This window comes from Copadichromis virginalis, linkage group LG23 (genome assembly GCF_057382275.1).
Source record: "Copadichromis virginalis isolate Kocher_CV1m ecotype Utaka linkage group LG23, C_Virginalis_male_GT1.1, whole genome shotgun sequence".
Lineage (NCBI taxonomy): Eukaryota > Metazoa > Chordata > Actinopteri > Cichliformes > Cichlidae > Copadichromis > Copadichromis virginalis.
In genome coordinates, this window is record NC_140639.1 from 30509164 (window position 1) to 30532314 (window position 23151).

At 40.6% G+C, this 23151-nt stretch overlaps 1 protein-coding gene and 1 long non-coding RNA gene across 3 annotated transcripts in view; one reads left to right on the plus strand and one right to left on the minus strand.

The window, feature by feature from the left end:
• Window positions 1–23151, plus strand: part of ncam2a (neural cell adhesion molecule 2a) — a 468276-nt gene that overhangs the window by 308481 nt on the left and 136644 nt on the right. For both annotated transcript variants that reach the window (XM_085449776.1, XM_085449777.1), the window contains exon 3: window positions 14306–14512. In XM_085449776.1, the coding sequence (XP_085305902.1) occupies window positions 14306–14512 (207 nt within the window). The remainder of the gene's footprint in view (window positions 1–14305; window positions 14513–23151) is intronic.
• LOC146681350 (uncharacterized) lies at window positions 1029–3807 on the minus strand. The gene is made up of 4 exons (XR_014918224.1): window positions 3553–3807; window positions 3010–3088; window positions 2536–2631; window positions 1029–1773 (listed from the first exon to the last, which is right to left on the minus strand). It is a non-coding gene; the product is annotated as an uncharacterized LOC146681350 (long non-coding RNA).

Genomic DNA, 23151 nt, shown 5'->3' on the forward strand with positions numbered 1-23151 from the left:
GACCAAAGGAAGTGCAGTCCAAGTGTGCCGTCTGGGGAGCACTCACAACTGCTGTACATTTGCACAACTAAAAAATGAAGAATTACAGGACGCAGGTGCAGATTGTGCACATATATCAGAATTGGCTAGTGTGACAAAAATGTTTGGCCATGCACCCAACCTTGTAGTAAATCTTGTGCATTTCACTTTATATGTGAAAGAGCCATTTCTGGTACACCCAAAGAAGAGTTTGTTTGTTCCATCAGGTTTGGCATTCGAAACTAAAGATCCAACATATTTGCAAGATCAAATATGAAGACCCTGCTGTGCTGATCCTTTGTTAATAAGGGAGCGGCTAACATAAGCTATTGTAGATGTGAGGATTTTTATGCTATAGCAATGAGGACAGTGTTCAACAGCTGTAAGGTTTATACATCACTCAATAATAAATCCCAACATTTCTTTAATTATATTTAAAGCAGTATGACTAATATGTTTTCATGTCTTATGTAAAACAGGTTATGATTTTGTGCGATAGTTGAGGGTTTTCTCCAATAAACCAAAATGAGTGTTGGAATGCACTCTCCCTGCTCTATGAAATATTCACAAAGGGTTAACCATCCATTTATCAATGCTCAAAGTCCAATTTAGACACTTATTGTGAGGATATTTATGGCCCAGGTTAAAGTTGACTAGGATTATACACTGTAAACCCGAACAAGTTGACTGAACTTAAAACTTTTGTGGAAACTGATTACCTCAAAAGATTTAAGTACAAAAACTCATATCTTCTAAGTATGGGGTACTCAAAATTTGTATTTATTGTTAACCTAAAAATTTTAAATTATATTTTATATTTTATTAATTGAGCTTTACTCAAAGACTGTATACTTTAATTTCAATATTTTTGTGTTTCTTGTAGTTTATTATTTTGATGCAACACAATGCAATTATATTACAACCTAAACTCAAATTATCTGATTATTAATTAAAAGATATTTATGTTGTGAGTGTAGACTACTAAAAAAAAAAAAAGTACGGAAATTCAGTTACTTTACATTTTGTTTATTTAACATTTTTTCATGAAAATTTAAAAACATCACAAATGTTTTTATAAAACAACTAACATGGACATCGGCACCATAAAGTGAGCATTATAAATTCTGTGTAGAACATTTATCTTTTTATAAACTCACAAAGGACGACATCAGTCCTAATTGCATCTTTCTCAAAATACACAAAAATGCAAAACAAAAAGTCAAATACTAATCACTTTTTTTTAAATAGAAATGAAAAACAATTTTTTAAAATGGGTACAAAGACGATCAGCTTCCAAATAACCAGATAAGGCAGTCAAGTATAGGAAAATTAGGTAAACTGATGGAGTTAAATCCACCCAAAGCCTGTAGTAAACTTAAAGTGCTTAAAGTGCTTCAAACAAAGTGCTCAGTAACAGAGTGCGTGTCCTAACAAACATTGCCTTATATTCCTTAAGAGCATGTAGGCAGGGGTTTCAGGGGTTTGCCGTCATCAAGCCCCATGAAGATATTTTGGACTAAGGCAAATGTGTGAACCAGCTTCCTGGGGTAGTCTAAATGCAGAGCATAGATCAAGCCAAACAATAAAGCAAATTCATTTGCAAATCTGGGAATATCACGCATCACCTAGTCGCCTTTCACCAAAACAGCCATGCTTGAGGAAGTAAAATGGACTGGACTGGGAAGCGCCGTCGGTAACCACTGTGAGAAGGGCAACTGGAGTGTCAATGAGGGTCGACTCATCCAATGCGTCCGCCTGGAATAGACACAGTATCAATGGTAAATGGCCTGTATTTGTATAGCGCTTTACACATTCAGTCATCCAGACATTCACACCCATTCACACACTGGTGATGGCAGCTACATTGTAGCCACAGCCACCCTGGGGCGCACTGACAGAGGCGAGGCTGCCGGACACTGGCGCCACCGGGCCCTCTGACCACCACCAGTAGGCAACGGGTGAAGTGTCTTGCCCAAGGACACAACGACCGAGACTGTCGGAGCCAGGGCTCGAACCGGCAACCTTCTGATTACAAGGCGAACTCCCAACTCTTGAGCCACGATCGCCCCAATTAAATAAGTAAGGTTGGTTTGAGAGAATGTGACAAGCATGACCTGTAATCTAGCAAAACATTCAGCAGTGTAGTGGGTTACTTTGTAACGAGTTAGGGTACTCTACTTTTTTTGAAAAATGTACATTAACGTGTTAGCTTCTTGCATTACATAATTTGTATTTTTATTATTTTTCTAAAAAAAAAAGTAATTTTTTATTTCATGACTTTATCTCAAAAAGAAACTAAATCTTGACTTCAGCCTGGTTTTTGGGCCACCTGCAGCATAGCCATAGTGCTGTGATACGCCTGTGCCCTGCTCCTGACCTGTGTGTGTGTGGGTTTTCTACAGAGAGGGTATTTTGTTTGTACAATTTGGTAGCTGCTAGGGTATTAAATTGTATTTAAAAAAATCCATAGCATTTTATCTTACTGGCAGAATTTAAGTAATGCAAAAATACACTTACATTACATGTCTAAAAGAATTCTGGGTCCTCCTCCCGCAGGTATACAGGAAGGGCACGAAGTACTGCAGTGCGTTTCACGTTGATATCAGGCGCCTCCTAAAAAGGGAAAAGAAAAGTTCATTTAACGCAAAGTTTTCAGGTGTCATTCTTTGGGGAGAATACATGTTTATGAAACTGCATGACATCAGACTCTACTAAATTTTGGAGACTTTTCTTTTAAGATACAACCTTTCTGTCTCTTGTGACAGAGAGTCTGTTTCTTAATCATTTGACAAAAACCCTACACAGTATTTTAAAATAGTGTTCTCCAGATCAGAGCTGTGATCTATATAGAACATGGGGTTCAAAGCAAGGAAAAATTGTGTGTTTATCAGTGAAACTTTTAATTTGTGTTAATTTTATCATTATCAATATATGAAATCTTCACCTTAAGGGACTTAATGAATGGTTTCTTCAATAGATCTTTCAACTCACCTGTGTTTACTGTCTCCACCTGAAATTAATTGCAGTCTGAATTTTTTTTTCTTCTGTCTTTTTGTCTTTGGCCTTCAGCCTTGGAAGAAAAAATAAAAATATTGAAAACCTTATCAGCACACTAAATATACAACACCTTGCTATATTTCAATTGTTTTAGATAGAAGTTGCCACTGCTAGCTAAGTCACTTTTGAATGATGCTAATGAGAAGAAAAAAAAAAAAAACCTGCCGAACAATGAGGCTGCTGTTGTAAAAACGCCAACTTTCTTGCGTTGGCAAGGGGTCGTTAAAATATCACTAAGACCCTTTCTTTATGTGTGATTCTTCGTAAAACTGTGTTTTAATCGGTTAAAACTGTAAAACTGACGACATAATCTATGTTTGAAAAAGAGCGCGAACAACCGCGAACAACTATTCACCACCTGGGTCTGTGCTTTTTAACACAACAGCGCATTCGAAAACAAGTTATTGGCTGCAACATATTAATATACTTGCTTTTTTACGGAAAAAATAAACATAACAAAGGTTCCGTTTTACTTACAAGTTTCTCCAAATGTGTTCTCCAGTCGCTCGAGAAGGGCAGCCATATTGAACAGAATTTTCTGTCAACGTCGTTCAGGTTAGAGAGAAGACGTCATGACGTCATGACGTCCACATGCGGAGCTCGGAAAAAAACATTTACTCAAAAATCATAATTAAGAAAGCAGTATTTACTCTTAACTTCTAAGCCATGTACAATTATAACTGTTTGAATCGTTAACCGAACAGAAAAGTTTTAAGTTGTTTCAACTTTGTGAGGAATTTTAATTGTTATATCCACAAACTTTACAAGTTAGGTAGACTGTTGGGGTTTACAGTGTACTGTGAAGGGATGAAGTACGAATAATATGCAAGGGTTTAAGTTATTAGGAAAGAGCAATGACTTAAACAAGACACCTTTAAGGAGGCTGCTGGTCCCGTTTTAAATAATAATTTTATAATAAAGACTTTCTATAAAATTAATGAATATATATCAAATACATTTCCCACTTGTCCTGCAGGTGGTCTGTTTATCGTTCAAGCTCGGGTCCTCTACCAGAGGCCCGGGAGCTTGACATCAGGAACAGAAATGTTCCTGATGTCGTTTCTGTGATCTGCTGGAAACACTCCGCCAGTTTGGAGACTCCTGTTGCCTTCACCCTTCACATCTTCTTTAGCTCCTCTATCCTGTCTTCAGCTGCTGCTACAAAGGTCAAGAATGACTAGATCTGTGAACTTTGACCTTCGTAGTATTTCTATTACAGCTAATTATCACATAGATCATTAATGCACTGGCATTTTCACCAAACTCTTCTAAAACATAGACCATTGACTTGAGAGTAAATGAAGTCCTATCTATTCAGTGACCTTTGCTTTAAAAAGAGAATATGAGAGGCAGAATTAGCTCTTATTAATACACAAAAGAATAAATTAAGCACATTTTCTTTCAATAAACTTACTCCATAAAGATGACATTCAGTGGAGTTTTTATTTGAGACCATGAGATGACGGGAGACAGCAAAGACCTGAAGATCTCACAGGTCAGGAAAAGCAAAACAAAACATGAATGACTGAAGACTGAGAGATATGAATGATTCTTGTAGAAATAGTTTGGACTAAAATAAATCCTTTCACAACATTATCCATATTTTGGAAAGCCATTCTGGCAATGTGTGTGTGGATGAAAATGGCATTGCTGGCTATGGTAGATGCTTGTGTCTGTCGTGCTTTGTACACTGTGCTATACATGGGTGCAAATAGCCACACTGAATATTCATCCCAGGTACAAATAGTATTGTTGCCAACTGACAGTGCTAATTGCATTTACCTTTAAAAACAAAAACAACACCCACCAAAAACTCCCTCATTTAATTATTGCTAGCCCATTGTCACTTTAATGGGCTGTTTTTTTGCTAATGCAGTCCCGAACCCGTGAAAACAGGAAGCGTGAGTTTTTTTGCTGAACTGGAGAAAACTGGCAAGACAATAAGGTGAGAAAGCCAAGGATTATTACCAAATGGGAAGATTTGTTTGGATGGTAATTATACATTTTGAGGAAATGGTTTGGAAAAAATGCATGCTACATTAAAAACATTACTAACACAGTATCTACAAACCATAATTAAACTTTCCTTTTAAAATATTCAGAATAGTTTATTTTATCTCTTTAAAAGTAAAATATTTTGTGTCCAGTACTTTTACGGTACTTTACCAGGGATATGATGCAGAAAATGCAAACTGAAATGACTCCCAGTGTCAGTATTGGGTTCACAGCATAAAGCTGCGTTCATGCCATTAAATAAAAAAATTCAGCCCCTTTATTCATTTCAATGAGGCTCTGAGGGAGAGTTGCAAAGGAGCCCACTGCAAAACGTTGGACCTTTTTGTCAAGAAATAGGTGGACTTCAGTCTTTGAAGAAGTGCCACTGACTAGTCAAGTGCATTAACCTGGTTGATTATGTATTTCTGCTATTTATTTAGTAGCTATGACAGCAGAAGATAAAATGCTAACCTCCCATGGACCTGCTGTGCAAACTTCAAACGTAATAGATGATCTTTCATCATCTCACTGGTCTCTGAAACTGTTGCCATGAAGTCAAATACCATCATTTTTGCCAGTGCTCACAGGTACACACCAGGTGGCGTATGGCATTGGTAGCTCAAATTATATATTTTTGCTAGACTTTACACTACAACAGCCATCTTTAAACACTGCATAGTGACCAGTAGTTGCTGTAAGTAGTGTACCTCCAGTCAATCAATAAACATTAACAGCCTTCATAACATACCTTCATGATTCTTACAGTACTGTAAGAATGAATCTTGAGTCACCCTTGATTTGTTTATATCTTGATTTGAAGGAGCCATTTTTTTAAGTGGTATTGAGCAATAGTTCTTCAGGTTTTTCGGAAGTCATTGACAACTTTCCTTTGGACGTTGGTTCTTTACTCCTTACTTATTTTGAGGCCAGTTTGTTAAGCGACTTAACAAACTTATGAGTCATTTGACACCCCCTTTCTCAACGAGAAGTTTGTGCTTGGGTGAGCCTGAGTGCTGAAGATATCTACCTATTCGGAACCATGGTAACAGGGTTCTGGCTGATCGGAGCTGGCTTGGCCCTGACTTATCGAAGAATTAAGAAAGCGGAACCGGCTGTTCAAACCCCCACAAGGCTGCCCGCTGGGATTGGAACGATGGGAGAAGCGTGAGTTTCTCAAAATGGGCTCGAGTCAGCACGGATAAGATCTTGGAGAGGCTACGGCTGCTGTGAATACTCAGAATAAGATCTCTGACTGCAGACTGGATACATCTCGGAAGGGCTAGCCTGGAATAACATCTCTCTGGGCGCAAATTGGATAATATCTCGGGGAGGCACACTGCCGTGAGTTCTCAGAAATTGGCTCCTTGAGCACAAGAAATGACAACATCACAGAACGCAAGTATGGCGAAGCTCGCGGCTCTCCAACGGGAGATTGAGAGACCAGTGTTGGACTGTAGAACTGCTTTGAAATTCATATGAGCTGTTCGCACTAAAGTAAAAAATACCATCACTTATGCGCATACCCCTTTGGCGCCAGCTGCAAGGCCGGAGCTGAACAAAACACCCTGATAACAACTGTGTTTAGTCTGTTTCTTCCCATTCAAGGCCACCTGGGTTGGCTGGAAGACTGTTTACTTAGCAGGGCGAAGGACACTGTCTCAGCTGAACTATGGACACACACACATATACATATACTGATACTGATAAGCACTCACTGACGCATCACCCTCCCTACCCCAGAAGCCACCTCCAATGCTTACCTCCCCTATGATGTGGACATCGGGTCAGTTGGAGGCGCAGTCGAAAGATTGTAGCAGTCCCAGATCAGATGTACACACTGGAACTCTTTCCCATGTTGCTGTCTGTGTTTATTGTGCTATGGTGTGTTGATATCTGTGCATTCCTGTATTATCCTTCTGTGTTACACATTTCGATGTTTTTTTTCCTCGCTACCTAGCCTGACCTGTCTCCCCAATGTGATGTTTGTGTATTGTATGTACAGTCTGTCATCTCGGTTGTGGGCAAAAGACCTGCAACTGACAAATAAAGGCTATCTCATCTCTCATCTCATCTCATTTAAGCATCCAAAAACTAACTCAAGGAATGAAACAGTGTTGTGTCTACACATAACAGACAACTTGGAAAGAACTAGTTTTGTATCTAGCAGCCTGTCACTAAAACAGATAATTTATTCCAGTTTCTTGAGTTGACTTTATTTGAATGTATTCAAAATGCCAGCGCTAACACAGTTTGACAGGCCCTTAAATATATCTTTTATTTGCATTTGCTGGTGCAAATACTTCCTGCACCAGCAAAGAGCTATTAGACGAAACCTGAAAAGTGCCAGCCCTAAACAAAATAAACTATCTACAGCAGATGAAAAGTATCTATTTTTTTCGCACGACAATGATCCCAAACGCACTGCCAATGCAGTAAAAGCATACCTGTATAGAAAAAACACGAAGTGGAACACCATCAGTCATGGATTGGCCTCCCCAGAGTCCGGACCTCAACATTACTGAAGCAGTGTGGGATCATGTTGACAGAGAACAGAACAAAAGGCAGCTTTGATTACCCTTCAAGAAGACTGGAGAACTATTCCTGACGACTACTTAAAGAGAAGTTATACACTTTATTTCCATGTAGTTTTGTCAGGTTTCAATAGATTGCTTCACAGATTTCTCATTTTTCAAGCAAAAGATATGAGAGGTGCCTAAATGTCAATTAAACATTTTGTCTCATTAATGTCCATTCAGGAAGATGTAAATTTCTTAAAACTTGGGAAATTATTGCCTGTTATTTGAAGACACTAGCACAATCATGTCAGCAAGACTTTCCAAACTATTTTAAGTGTCATTAAAAACAATTATGACTTTATTAGTATTCAATATTGTAACCAGTTTGGGGTTTTTTTACAGTTGGAAAACAAACAGCAATAACGACACCTACTGCAGCTCTTTTCTTCTTATTTGAAATTAACCTGGACTCGTGGCGTGACAAATAAATCAAATCAAATCAAATCAAATCACTTTTATTGTCACATCACATGTGCAGGCACACTGGCACAGCACATGCGAGTGAAATTCTTGTGTGCGAGCCCCACAAGCAACAGAGATGTGCAAACACAACAACACAAACGAGCAAAATACAAGAATGGCCAACCTGAAACTAATAAATATATGTACAATATATAATAGTGTATGCATTTCTGGATGTGTATACTAAATATTTTCCTACGTGTGTGTGTGTGTGTGTGTGTGTGTGTGTGTGTGTGTGTGTGTGTGTGTGTGTATACACACATTTTTACAAATTAAATAGTAAAAAAAAATAAAATAATAATAATAATAATAATAATAATAATAATAATAATAATAATAATAATAATAAAATATATAAAATATACAGAGTTGAATATGTGCAAAACAAGTGGCATTTATATACAGTGTGGAGTGCATAATGCTGAAGTTCCAGTAGTGAAGCTGAGGTGTCTATGACGTGTTCAGCAGTCTGATGGCCTGATGGAAAAAGCTGTCTCTCAGTCTGCTGGTACGGGACCGGATGCTGCAGAACCTCCTTCCTGATGGAAGCAGTCTGAACAGTTTATGGCTGGGGTGACTGGAGTCCTTGATGATCCTCCCCGCTTTCCTCAGGCAGCGCTTCCTGTAGATGTCTTGGAGGGAGGGAAGCTCACCTCCAATTATCCGTTCAGAGCACCGCACTACTCGCTGGAGAGCTTTGCAGTTGTAGGCGGTGCTGTTGCCATACCAGGTGGTGATGCATCCAGTGAGGATGCTCTCAGTGGCACAGTGATAGAAGGTCCTGAGGATGCGGGGGCTCATGCCGAATCTTTTCAGTCTCCTGAGAAAGAAGAGGCGCTGCTGCGCCTTCTTCACTGTTTTGTTTGTGTGTACTGACCACGTAAGATCCTCAGCCAGATGTACACCAAGGAACCGGAAGCTGCTCACTCTCTCCACAGCAGCGCCGTTGATGGTGATGGGGGTGTGTACTTCTCTGCACCTCCGGAAGTCCACTATCAACTCCTTTGTCTTTGCGACGTTGAGGGTGAGATGGTTGTCTTGACACCAGTGGGTCAGGGCGCTGACCTCCTCCCTGTAAGCCGTCTCATCACCGTTGGTGATAAGACCCACCACTGTAGTGTCGTCCGCAAACTTCACAATGATGTTGGAGCTGTTAGTGGCTGTGCAGTCGTAGGTGTAGAGTGAGTACAGGAGAGGGCTCAGTACACACCCCTGTGGAGCACCAGTGTTCAGTGTGATGGGGGATGAGGTGATGCTGCCCAGTCTGACCACCTGGCGTCTGTCAGACAGGAAGCTAAGGATCCAGCTGCAGAGGGAGCTGCTCAGTCCTAGATCCTGCAGTTTCCTGTCCAGCTTCGAGGGAACGATGGAATTGAATGCTGAGTTGTAATCTACAAACAGCATCCTCACATACGTGTCTCTCTTCTCCAGGTGTGACAGGGCAGTGTGTAGTGTCAGGGCTATGGCATCATCAGTGGACCTGTTGTGGCGGTATGCAAACTGTAGAGGGTCCAGTGAGTCGGGTAGTGCAGAGCAGATGAAGTCCCTGACCAGCTTCTCGAAGCATTTGCTTACGATGGGGGTCAGGGCTACAGGTCGCCAGTCGTTCAATGAGGAGATGGTGGAGGATTTGGGTACAGGGACGACGGTGGCCATTTTGAAGCAGGCTGGGGCTACAGGCAGAGAGAGGGAAAGGTTGAAGATGTGCGTGAACACTCCAGCCAGCTGAGCCGCGCATGACCTGAGGACGCGGCCGGGAATCCCGTCCGGACCAGTAGCTTTGCGTGCGTTCACCTTCCTGAAGCACTTCCGCACATCCTCCTCAGACACAGTGTGCGCACTGACGTCATCCGCGGTGCGCACACTGTCCGGTCTCATGGTGTTCGCTGTGTCGAATCTAGCGTAGAATACGTTTATATCCTCACACAGAGAGGCCGTGGTCTGCGGTGTGCTGGTTTTCCCTCTAAAGTCTGTGATCGTGTTTAGTCCCTGCCACATACTCCGAGGGTTGTCAAACTGTTGCTCCACCCTGTCCCTGTACTCACGTTTGGCTGCTTTGATCGTCTTCCGGAGTTGGTAATGTGCGTGTTTGTAGTCCGATGTGTTCGCGGAGGCAAAGGCGGTGTTCCGTGGTGGATAAAGGAGGTGGATAAATGGGTGTTTAGGTGTGTGTTTAACCTCCCATGTGACTGAAGTGGCAGAGAGCCAGAACAAGTGTTGGCTGCTGCAGAAGACAGGAGACAGCTACAAAAGCAACCTCGGTAGCCTGCCGAGATCCAGCAGCTAATGTGTTTCTCCATGTTTTCTTCAGATAACCAAAGCAGGGAGGGCCACATCCCTCGTCCCAGTAGACCTGCATTTTCCCAGTGGCTAGACATTACAGAGTAGACAGAGATAGATATATAACCAATCATTTTGATACCAAGCGGCACACATAAACACGCTGACCGGTGAGATTCTTTCCCTGGTCAGCCTTTTACTCTGCTGCTATCTACTTCCCTGGAGACCTAAATCAATTTCTACCAAGACCCCAATGCCAGGTGCTGTGGGAATCTGAGAGTGTTTAGGCTTGTGCTCAGCTAATTTTGGCACCAAGAGGCCTCCTTAATCAATAATCTACCCTGTGCAGGAGCTGAGGAGATTGCTTCGGTATTTCTTTCAGCTGCTTTCTCACTGCCAAGGAGGACACAAAGCTTTCCGCTTGTCCCGGTTCCATCTGAAGGGTCACTTCTTTGTGATTTTCAGGATTAAGCTGTCATTCAATCACAGTGCCGCAGTAGACGTTTCGGTTAGAAAAAGTGATCATTGTCTTACCGCACAACATTTAGAAGAGACGGTCATTGTCTTCCAGCAGAAATCAGTAATAACACCAGAGATTATGCAGATTTTCAGAGCTGTTCGACAGAAAATTTCCACAAGCTATTCATGCAGTTGTAAAGACGCACAGAGGGGAGGCAGGGCTGAGCGTGAAAAACAGGGCATCACGCTCTGCACTCCTGTCTTCTCAGATCATCTGTGAAGCAAATGGCCTGTCACCACACTAGCTGCATCAGTGTGAGCATATTTAACTGTCTCTGCTGTCAACAGACTGTAAAATGGAAAGTGCTGATAACGTTGGGATACTAACAGGTATAAAGAGACGGCCGCGGGGATGCTAGACGCTTATCTGCTCCCCACAAGCCTCCGGTCGGAAAGCCCGGGACGCTTGGTGCTGTAATGTGATTTGAGCAACACTCGTGTTTGATTGCCTCATCAGATTTGTTGGCTTTGAAACTAATGAGCAGCACACGCCAAGCATGCAACGCTGATGGTTGTTGGAAACATGTGATGATGATCGGAGTTGGGGTATGTAAGCTGGAGCCGGCGTTTTGGAAGCATGGATATCAAGAGGGAACTTTGTTATCATGTACCTTCTTGTGTTTGTGAGCCATTAAAATAGATTTTTATCTAAGCTCTATGCTCTTTTTATAATCCGCATATTTCCCTAGCAAAAATCCAGTCATACCTGAAGCCATCCCCTCACAGTTACTCCTGCCTGTTGTGAGCTGAGCCATTGCAGGCCTCTGATGCAGGCTGCTGTGCACCTGAATGATAAAAGCTTTGCTCAAGGGCATCTTACAGACAGTAGCAGAGAGGGGGGGAAAGGGAATTCTGACTGTCTGCTTTCTACTCCCTCTTTCTGAGGGGTCATACTGCCGTTTTTCTATTATGATATGATATAACAGTGTCTGCCATTTCTATTCTTCCTCTATCTTTTGTTTCCTAACTGGACAAGCCTCTGTCTGTATCCTCTCTTGTTCCAGTCTCTGCCTGATTGATGGGCCAAGTAATGGCCCTCCACACTGACACTTTTATTTGCAGAATTTACAGGCAAGCAGCACCTGCTGCGGGCAGATGGTTCTATCATCTCCTACAGTAGCCAGATGAGTTCATGTTTCACAAGGTACATATGGGCGCCATTTTAATCAGAATTCAGGTTAGCTTTTCAGCAGGCCTACTGCTTGCACCCATGTTTAAGAATCTATCCGTGTTTGCAATCGTAGGAGTGCTGTGCATAAACACAGGAACAAGAGTGGAATTTATGGACTGCATATGTCCCTGTTCCTGTACAGAGTTATTAGCTATGTAAATCCAAGATTATGACATAATCATGTAATTTCAGCCCGTCTGTTCGCTAAACTAGTTCCAGCAACGACAGTAGATGGTCCTCAGCTCTGCAGAGCAAACCAAACAGTACCAAGAAAGTACTCACATGTAATATCTAATGAAATAAAGGGTATTCAATTGGGATTTTGACCCCCTGCGTCATTTTTACTATATGAAACCTAACACTTGTTCTTTAATGATTTCAAAAAGTAATGTTCATTTTTCCTCATGTTTGCTCATTGCATCATGTTTTTTCACAAGTTTTCTTGTGCTATATTTGTGGATGTTTCACTACATCCAAACAGGATGAAACCGTCGCAGATTCTGTGGAAAAAAAAGGTGTGCTTATTTTAGCATAAAAATGGCAACCAAGACAAGTCATGGGCACTTTCAGTTTGCCAGGTTGTGTCGAAAACCGAGTGTGGACTATAGGAAGACAAAGAGCTTTGGGTTTTGGTGGCATGGATGGAGCCACAGAATCACTGTGATACTTTGGTTAAATCAGTATTTCTGGATACAGTTCAAAAACCAAATCATCTGTCAACTAAATTCAATTTTACTTATGCAGAATGAAATCACATTAGTAGTTGCCTCAAGGCACTTTATATCGTAAGGTAAAGATGCTACAACAATACAAAGAAAACCCCAACAATCAAACTGCCCTCTATTAGTTAGCACTTGGCGACAGTGGGAAGGAAAAAATGCCTTTTAACAGGAAGAAACCTATGGCAGAGCCAGGCTCAGGGAGGGGCCATACATCTCCTGTGACCAGTTGGGGGGTGACGACAGTTACTTAGTTACGCTAACCTGCCATCACAATCAGACCTGTTCACATTTAGATGATGAAAACCAATAGAAATACCAACAGAAATATTTCTGTTGGCTTATTTGATGAGAGAGAAGCGTCTTATTATATTTTGTCTCCAGATGCACACCGTTCTAATGATGAGGACTTTGAAGATCCATCTTCTAATAGCTCATCTCTCCCCTAGTTATTCATTTACCCAGGGTTAAATAACCAAGAATGAGTTTTGGATCTGCCAAACGAAGCAGTTGAGTTGCTTCAGTCTAGGCTCAGTGAGGAAAACCTCTTCCTAGCAACCAGATTTTCTTTTTGTAGGCATCATGTGAAAAGTCTTTGAAATGGTTGATGCCTTTGACTATTGTTTTGATGCTGAATGTCTTTTGGGTACAATGGGCTGTTCATTGACAGGTCAAAAGCAAGCTTAAGATGTGCCCTACAGCATAATGGCAATTACTTTGCACCCATACTAATTGATCATTTTGTCCAGTTAAAAGAAACCTACAAAAATATGAAAATTGTACTGGAGAGGCTGAATCACAAAATTTTTATGAATCAGCTGAAAATACGTACAATAATTGGACCACTTTGTTGTTTTGATGCTTTGATATTTTTGAACTCTGATAATAATGACTAGTTTCCAGAAAACATTTTTAAGCAGGTCTGAAGCAGCTTGCAGCCTTCATGTTTTCAATTAAAATAATTAGTTGATTTTTATTTCAACATAACTGTAAAATTCAAGTTAACTTTAATGTTAGTTGCTGTGGAGCTACCTGGACTACTCCATTTTCGGTTTGTGGATGCTTCAGTTGTAAAAGTTTCACTCTGTAAAAGCTTGTTTTTACAGAGTGGGTGGGGACACAGTTGTGAGCAAACTTAGTTATCTGCTACAGGTCTTCCGGTATAGCCATGCCAAGTAAATGGTACTCAAAGGCAATCTGGTATATTTTCACAAGCAATCTTGAGGCTTTAAACTGCTGAAACTGTTGCAGCTTCTTCTCATTGGATTCATTTTGAAATACATAAAGCTGCTGAAGGTCAAGAAGGTGCAAAGTATGCACTTAAAACTGCCCTCTTTATAGATCTCATGTGTGAATGTGAGTAATCATGAAAACTGCTCTTTCTCAACGAATGAATGTAAACATTATGCTGTGTTGTGACATAATCTTTACTTTGCCGGTCTAACGGAGTAAAATACACTCCTTGTAATCAGTTTATTTGATATATCTCCTTCTCTCTCTGCTCCTAGCTATCGGCGAGCCGGTCAAGTTGGAGTGGTATAACCCCCAGGGCGAGCGCATCGTGGCCTCTAAGCGAATGGCGCTCCACACAGAAGCATCCAGATCCAAGCTCGTTATTTATAATGCCATCATCGAAGATGCGGGTATCTACCGCTGCCAGGCCACCGATGTCAGTGGTCACACTGAGGAGGCCTCCGTTGTGCTGGAGATCTACCGTAAGCTTGATAACACACACACTAGCTGACACATTTACCCACAGATGCTCTGTGTTTGCTTCCTAAGGAGATTGGAACATAAGGACACGAAGAGAATAAACATCTCACATTAGCTTTTGATCACCAGGACAACCAGCTGATTCATATTCTCTCTACCCTCTCCACAGCCACAAGCTGCGTTAGCTCTCTGTGTGTGCACATGCATCTTAGAAACCTAAGATTTCTAAGATGCATGTACCTTTGACTTTGTGTGTGACTGTGTGAGTTAGACTGATTCTTGTGATTAAATTATAATGACGGCTAGCAATGCCACAGGATTTAGATCCTGTCAGGAATAATGAGAGATCGGGCACTGACTTACCTGCCTTGCTGACCAATCACTATTTCCTGGGAAAAAACTTAATGTTTTGCCCAGGAAATAGTGTTGGTGTTTATAGACCTTTTTTTTTTTTTTTTTACTGATTCCATTCTAGCAGTAATCAGTGAATTTGCATCTTTAAATTGTTGTTCAGCAAGACATCCGACTGAAACCCCACTAGCTTATTGCTGTGATTTAATTTAGAAATAAAACGAGAAAAACATGTTGGTTTCACTAAGATCATCTCCTGGAGCAGGGAGCTTTGTGCAACTTAGGGAAAATTACAATGTAGATCTAAAAAACACAAACACATGTTTTATGCGGATTTAAGTGGAAAGGAATTCAAGCTAACAAAGCCTGACAGGCATAAAATAGCATTTTTACACCAATAAAGTGATTCCCAGAACTATTAGCTGGAAACTTGGCATATGTGCGGTGTGTACTTAAACAGTTTGGGGACATTGGACAAGTGGAGGACAAAAGAAGTGTCAAGCCTAAAAACAACTATCTACAGCAGATGAACTGTGTCTAAAAGTCATGTCCTTAAGAAAAGGACATAAATAAGAAAAGACCAGCAAAAACCCAACACAGGACCTGAGAGATGCATCTAGCCCTTCAGCTGATCCATCCACTGTTCACTGAAACATCAGTAGAAAGTATTTCAGTGGAAGGGTGGCTGTCAAGGAAGGGAAACTGGGAGAAAAGGCTGATTATCAGTGGCAACAAGTCTGATGGCGCGATGAATCCAAACGGGATATTTTTGATTCAGAAATCATCAGTTTATAGAGAAGAATTCAAGTGACAGGTACAACAGTGAGGAGGCTCTGTCATGGTTTGAGGCTGCGTTTCAACCACCGGTGTTGGAGATCTTGCCAAAATTGATGAATTATAAAGACAGAACTGTATCATCAAATTTTGATCAACCATGCAGTGCCATCTGGAAAGTGTTTCATTAGCATTAGCATTAGTTTTGTTTTTTTTGTTTTTTAGCAGGAAAATGATCCCAAATGCACTACCAGTGTAATAAAAGCACACCTGGATAGAAAAAACACAGTGGTACACTATCAGTCGTGGATCGGCCTCCCCAGAGGGCCCGGTGGCGCTAGTGTCCGGCAGCTTCGCCTCTGTCAGTGCGCCCCAGGGTGGCTGTGGCTACAATGTAGCTGCCATCACCTGTGTGTGAATGGGTGGATGACTGGATGTGTAAAGCGCTTTGGGGTCCTTAGGGAGTAAGTAAAAGCGCTATACAAATACAGGCCATATACTGTATCTATGGCTGTATCTGTGTAGAATTAGTATTAGCCTGCTATTCAAGAGAATTTGGTGTCAAATCAAGGTGTGAAGTCATTTAGTGGAACACTTTAAAGTGGGTTATAGAAATCCAAGTTTTTTTATTAGTCTATTGACAAAATGCTTGCGAGAGCAGGGTTCATATTAAAAAAAAAAGATCATAGGTAGAACTCTCTCTGTTCGCAGGTGAGAGGACAAAGATTCCAAAAGCTACAAGCACAAAAGATAACATAAGAGCCAAGTGACCTCTGAGGTGTGAGTCTTTGATCAGGAGTCTACACAAAGTTTAATTGGAGAAAACGTACATGGATTTGATTCCAGAGCTCACTCACACACACACAGTTATATGTACACACACTCTGGAAATCATCACCTGCTGTGTGGCTGCCTTTTCATCCTCTCCCAGCGAACCATTAGGGGAGACATCACAGCTTCAATCACACCTGCCACCACTCAGCCTTTGCCTCATTCAACACATAACCAATTCCCCAAAATCATTGTTTCCATGGTAACCAGGCATCACTCACTGGGGTCCTCAGTGTAGATTCCATGAGCAGCAGGCGGATGAAAACCACCCTAAAATCCAGCCAGGTGTTCTGCCAGCGCACAGTCGGAACAGGCGAGGACTCCTCTGCACGGTGCACAGACCTGCGTGCTGCAACATGTTCTACATGAAATTCATGACCTGTGGGAGACCAAGTGTTGACATCTTCTCCGCAGTTGCTGACTTCTCTATGATGGCCAGATGTAATCATGCAGCACGGATTGTCAGATCAGTTTGGAATTAAAAGCTGGTCCACAGTCTGATGAACAAAGCAGTAGCTAGCAATGAGTTAGTGGCCAATCTTGTGCTAACTCACATTAAATTTAGTACACACATGTTCCCTGAGATGGCAACTAATTAATTCAGGGATCCTCTGATTCAGTTTTTTCCACCAAAGCCACAGTGAGGTTAGTATTTCTAATTTTAATTAGAACTGTAAAATCTAAAAGCAAATCTTGCCATGAAATTTTGACATTTGAGTCCTAAACAACAAGAAAAGTTAAGTAACCAATTTGCTTTTTATCTATAGTCATTTCAAAATTTGTGCTTCTTATGCACCATGGTTTATGGCCAATTAGCTACAGAAAGTGATACTTGGGAAATTTTAGCAAGATAACATATTTAACACTGATGCTCTCCATAAGAACATTATCTGGTTAGCATGTACATTTGTCAACGTGAGAATGTAGCATGCTAGGATTGCCATTTAAGCAAAAACATTGCTGTTCTGTGTGCTGTGCCTGCTAGCTTGATTTCTGTTAGTACTCCAGTGTAATGCAGTATGGTTGCTACTATATTAGCACTACTGTTTGAGCCACTCCTTTTTTTTTTTCCATTTTCTGAACAAGTAGCTAGTCATATTTGTGGAGGTTTTTCAAAGTTGTCTTTAGTGACTGCCAATAAGCTACCGTATTCTTAAGGGAGAGAAATAGGGTAAATTACAAAGAAACAGACTGAAAATGAGTTGCAACAGGTCTTATGGACTGATGAATCCAATCGTGGTGTTGGAGATCTTGTGAAACTGATGGAATTACAACCACAGAAATGTACCATCACATTTTGATCCAACATGCAATACCATCTGGAAAGTTTCTGGTTGGCAAAAATAATCCCAAACACACTGGGAATTCAGTAAAATCAAAGCTGCATAGAACAACACACAAAGGAACACTATCAGTGATTGACTGGCCTCCCCAGAGCTCGGACCTCAACATTATTAAAGCAGCATGGAATCATGTTGGCAGATGAACAGTTAAACTTTGAATGTCATTCAAGAAGCCTGGAGAACTCAGTCAGCTGTCACATTTCGTGAATGTATGCAACTTCTTTAACAGTAAATTCTTCTGCTAATGAAGAATGACGACATGCAAGGTCACATGTAACACATGTTATCTAGCTGTTAGCTAGGTAGCATAGTAATTGTCATTCTCATGTCCTTTTACTCACCGAAAATAGTTAGTAATCCCTCCTCTGTTGCCAACTAAAATGGAATCCATTAAGGCCTATAATAGTGTTCCACCCTCCACACCATCAGGGTATTTATATTGTACTGCAAGCAGTTTACCTGTACTTGTTAGCATAACCAGACTTATGCAGTCAAAATAGTATAAGTAATGTAAGCATCAAAGTGATTCTTATTTCAAGATAAACCCTTTACTGTCACAAAATCATGAAAACCTATTTTGGTGACAAAAGCCGCAACATCAATTAGCTGGTGTAATATGGTGCTGTTTTCAACTGTATTCAGTGACAGAAAATTCATAGTCATTATAGAGTGAGCCAGTACAATGTCTAAGCCTTTCATTTCCTGTTAGTTTATTAATGGACAACGCAATAATGCTGCACAAGCTCATTTTCCAAAACCAGCTAATTTGGCCAGAACACACAGAAACAAATCTGTCTCACATTTGAGGCAGGTCCAGGGAAATTGGCTCGTCAGCTTATCAGACAGTTATCTTTGCAGTGATGTGTCTACGAACGACAGCAAAGAAACTCCAGAGTACTGAGTACATTCTCAATTCGCCAGTGTCAAGTGTGCAGTAGAGTGTTACTCCAGAGAGGATGTTTCCCTTACTGATTCTCTTGTAGAGCAGCACGACTACAAAAGAGACAGGAAATGGATACAAACAGAAGGAACAAGTGACACCAGAATGTTCAAACCTGAGAGGGAGGCAGAGGGGGAGAAAGCAGATTTTGCAAATAAAAAGAACACATATGGAGGGGAGGGTGGATGATAAGAAGCCAACGGAGTGAATGACAAAATCACGCAAAGGCATCCTTGAAGTTAATGAAGACACTGAGATGCCAGACACGTTCACAGGCGGAGGATGCAGCCGGGGAGTGAAAGCTCATTTTGGGGAGCAGCCTGGCATAAATCACAGAGCAAAATGCTAATGCTGAAGCCTCACTAAGGGAAGGGACTGATAGAGGAGCTGTAGCTGATTTATTCACACCCTCACAATATAGCACGCAGGTGATAGCAGGTGGTTGCGGCGCTAGCAGAGCCAGCCCGAACACACATCAAAAGCCAAGGAAAGTGGGGTTCGACGAGAGCTCGCGTGAGATCTTTGTGGGGAAATGCTGGTCCAAGAACGGCGTCCTCGTAAAACACCCAATGTTTGCCAGGAAGAGGACACAGCTTTAAACAAGCACCAAGGGGAACCTATTAAAGAATGCTGAAACCAAGATGGAGTGAATCAAAGCCTGCCTGTGCTTTTGTCAAATTTTGCAAACAGTAAGGCTGCAGAATAACTCTGCTCATTGATTCTTTTATAACTGGCAGCAAGTTAAAGCGAGTTACTTTTTGCTGTCACCTGGTGCTGTTTCATCACACTTGCCTTATCTGTGTCCCAGAAAAACAGTCAAGGAGGGATTAAGCTTTTGCTTTGTTTGATTTTCAGAGTAAAAGCTCATCGTCAGTTTGCACTGTGCATAATTTTTCTCCTGCGTGTCTTTCCAAATGCTTTCGGTGGGAACCAATGGGCATTATTTAACATGACAGCTATGCTTAATAACGTGGTTGTTGTGCACACAAGGGGTGTTATTGAGAATTCAAGCACTGAATGTCAACAGTGAATGTGTGCACGCTGGGTTTGTATAATATTATAGTTTTGAAATAGTCCTATGGATAGCAGTGTTGGTCTGTCACACTGACACAATGATGTCACCTGTTGTATGTGAAGTCCTGTTAAGACACCTCAAACTCTGGGTTTTTTATGTTTGTAGTGTCTTGGATGAGGTGGATCTGATTGGCAAACTTCACATTCGCTGGTTCTTCAGACATGGAAGGAATGCTCGCCTTCTATCCTGTCTGTACCCATATGGAAAAGATACAAACTTTATAAGATTTATATATATCTGTCTTGTGTAAAACTTGTATGAAAAGCATATAAGAGTGAAAACAGATATAAGATCCCTTGAAAAATTATATAATGAAACTTGTATGTTTTGGATACTTACTAAAACAATGTATGAAAGTAATGAGAAAGTGGCCACTTTCATGAGTAAATCATGTAAGTTTTTACTATTTCTTTTCCATATGTGTAGTCTGCAGAGATGGGCAGTAACGCGTTACTTGTAACGCGTTACTGTAATCCGATTACTTTTTTCAAGTAACGAGTAAAGTAAGGGATTGCTATTGCAAAAACGGTAATTAGATTACCGTTACTTTCCCGTAGGAACGCTGCGTTACTGCATTACTAAAACCGTGATTTTTTTGCGAGAATGTCTCATGACAGTGATGTAAACCAGTGCCACGTTCGTGACAACAGCTGTGTGCAGATCAACAATGGATCATTAATGAGTGCAGGAGAGAGTATGAGCATGCAGCGTTTAAAGTAGAGATGGACCGATCCGATATTACATATCGGTATCGGTCCGATACTGACCTAAATTACTGGATCGGATATTGGAGAAAAATAAAAAATGTTATCCGATCCATTAAATATCACGAAAGCACCTCACAAAACTTGCAACACGCCGTAACTCACCTCAGAACGTCGGAGCAGTATGCATCACGTGATAGAGCGGCTGTGGCATGCGGGACCTGTCGGTGGTCTGGATAGCATTTGGAGCTTCGCTAGCAACCCGGCATTTCATCTCCGACAAAGTTATCCCCGAGAGAAGTAAAGCAAGTGTGTAAGTCCATCTCTGAATGTTTGTAAAGCATTCCTGCATTAAGCTTAACAAGCGACTGCCTCTTCTTGCTGCTACTTCAATCATGAAACTGATCAATGATCAGCTGATTGGCTTTTCTGTCGCTAGTCCGTCTCTCTTGTTTGTTTTTGGCCCACTTTGCACCAGAATGAGGAAACCAGCAGCTGAACAACAGCAGCACATTTAAGCTTGATAAGCTGTTGTTAGAATTTATTTAATATTACTTTCTACACCAGGATCTTTTTCTACGTAGCTGACGCTGGTAACTGTGCAGGGGCGGATCTAGCAAAGTTTAGCCAGGGGGGCCGATAGGGCATGAACAGGGAAAAGGGGCACAAAGACATACTTTTCTTTCTTATTCTCATTTAAAATGTCTAGCTTTTAATAAATAATTATCTGTTTTTTAATTTTAATTAGTTTTAATTTGATGTAAAAGGAATAGAAGTCAATTACTGTATATAGTGACTATTAAGTCTAATATATATACCCTAGTAAGCTATAGTACTTTTTCCTTTGGGAAGGTACCATCTGTGCAGTCTGCAATTTTGTTGAAGAAAGATGTTGAATCTATTTAATATTTCTTGAAAAATAATTGATTTATGTGCATTTTTTTTCACACTGCATCAAATTAAGGTTGATTACGTTGATTAAGCATCATGAGGTGGAGCGTGAGGGGTGGTTCCCTATTTTTTATTTATTTATTTTTGTTGTTGCTGGGAGTTGGAACCCTATTAGTTAGGTTGCTTAATATTTACGCTAAGTACTCTTTAAAATACCAGAATAGGGAGGATGGTGTAGGTTTAAGTTTATTAGATTGATCAGTATTGCTGAACTATGAAATTTTTTTTTTTTTGCATACAGGTATAACAGAATAGCTTTAGTGTAGTTGTTGTTTTAAACTTGAGTATGAACTTATACAAAATGCAGCAAGATATTTAAAAAAAACTGTTTTGTTGATTAAAAAACACTATATCGGATTCATATCGGTATCGGCAGATATCCAAATTTATGATATCGGTATCGGACATAAAAAAGTGGTATCGTGCCATCTCTAGTTTAAAGCGTGGAAGTACTGACCTTACTTTAAGTTTGATTCCATAAAAAGTGACAAAAACATTAGTGTCCGTTGTGCGTGGGAAGGAAATTTCTTTTTACAGCGAAAAAACCCCCTAAACTTCCAAGCAAACACAGAGTGCGCTACGACGTAATGAGAAATTCACAGAGAAACTCGCGGATTCGTCCACTGACCGCTGCGGCACACCTGCACCAGGGCAAACCTCCGCCTACCCTACTCCTGCTTTACAGGTGAAAATAGAGCAACAGGACCGCTAGTCTTTGACTTTATTTATTTCCTGCTGTGTTTTACTTGCATCTATTTGAAAGAGAGAGTGTAAACACACAAAAAATATATATTTTATGTGCTGGAATGTGCAGAAAATAGGTTTAAAAATAGGGGGCAGGGATAGCTCAGTAGGTAAAGTGGTCGCCCCATGATCGGAAGGTCGGCGGTTCGAATCCACTTAACGGCTACCCTGAGGTACCCCTGAGCAAGGTACCGTCCCTACACACTGCTCCCCGGGCGCCTGCTTAGTGGGCTGCCCACTGCTTCACTGAGTGAATGGGTCAAATGCAGAGAAAAACAGGTAATTTCCCCATGGGGATCAATAAAGTATCCATTATTATTATTATTATTATTATTATTAAATGTTAAACAAATTTCTTCCAGTCAGAGAATGTTGCATATAATTAAATTTTTGCTTGATGCATAAAGTTAAAAGATTAAAACTAATAAAACAAGTTTTAAAAAGGGACTTTTCCATTTGATTATATTTTGTATGATGGGTTATGTAGAAAAAGTAGAATTGGGCTGAAAGATCTATCGCTTTATCACCTATTCAGGTTGTAAATCGTGTTTTTAAAAAGTAACTAAGTAATTAATTACTTTTGAAAATAAGTAATCAGTAAAGTAATGGGATTACTTTTTGGGGGAAGTAATCAGTAATTAGTTACTGATGACCTTTTTCAAGTAACTTGACCAACACTGGTAGTCTGTCATCCCTTTGTTGGTTTGTTGATCCAAAAAACTGGACGATTTGGAAGATTCCCAAAGAAAAAAATAAATAAAAACAAAAACCCCAAAACATTGATGTCATACTCAGAATGAATTGGCAGTCGTTCTTAACTAATCTTATGTTAAATCTGTTTAACTCAGATTTGTTGTTGCACCCAATAAAACATTGTGGTAACATGGTTTATATATATAAAAAAAACAGTTTGTCATAGTGGAAAAAT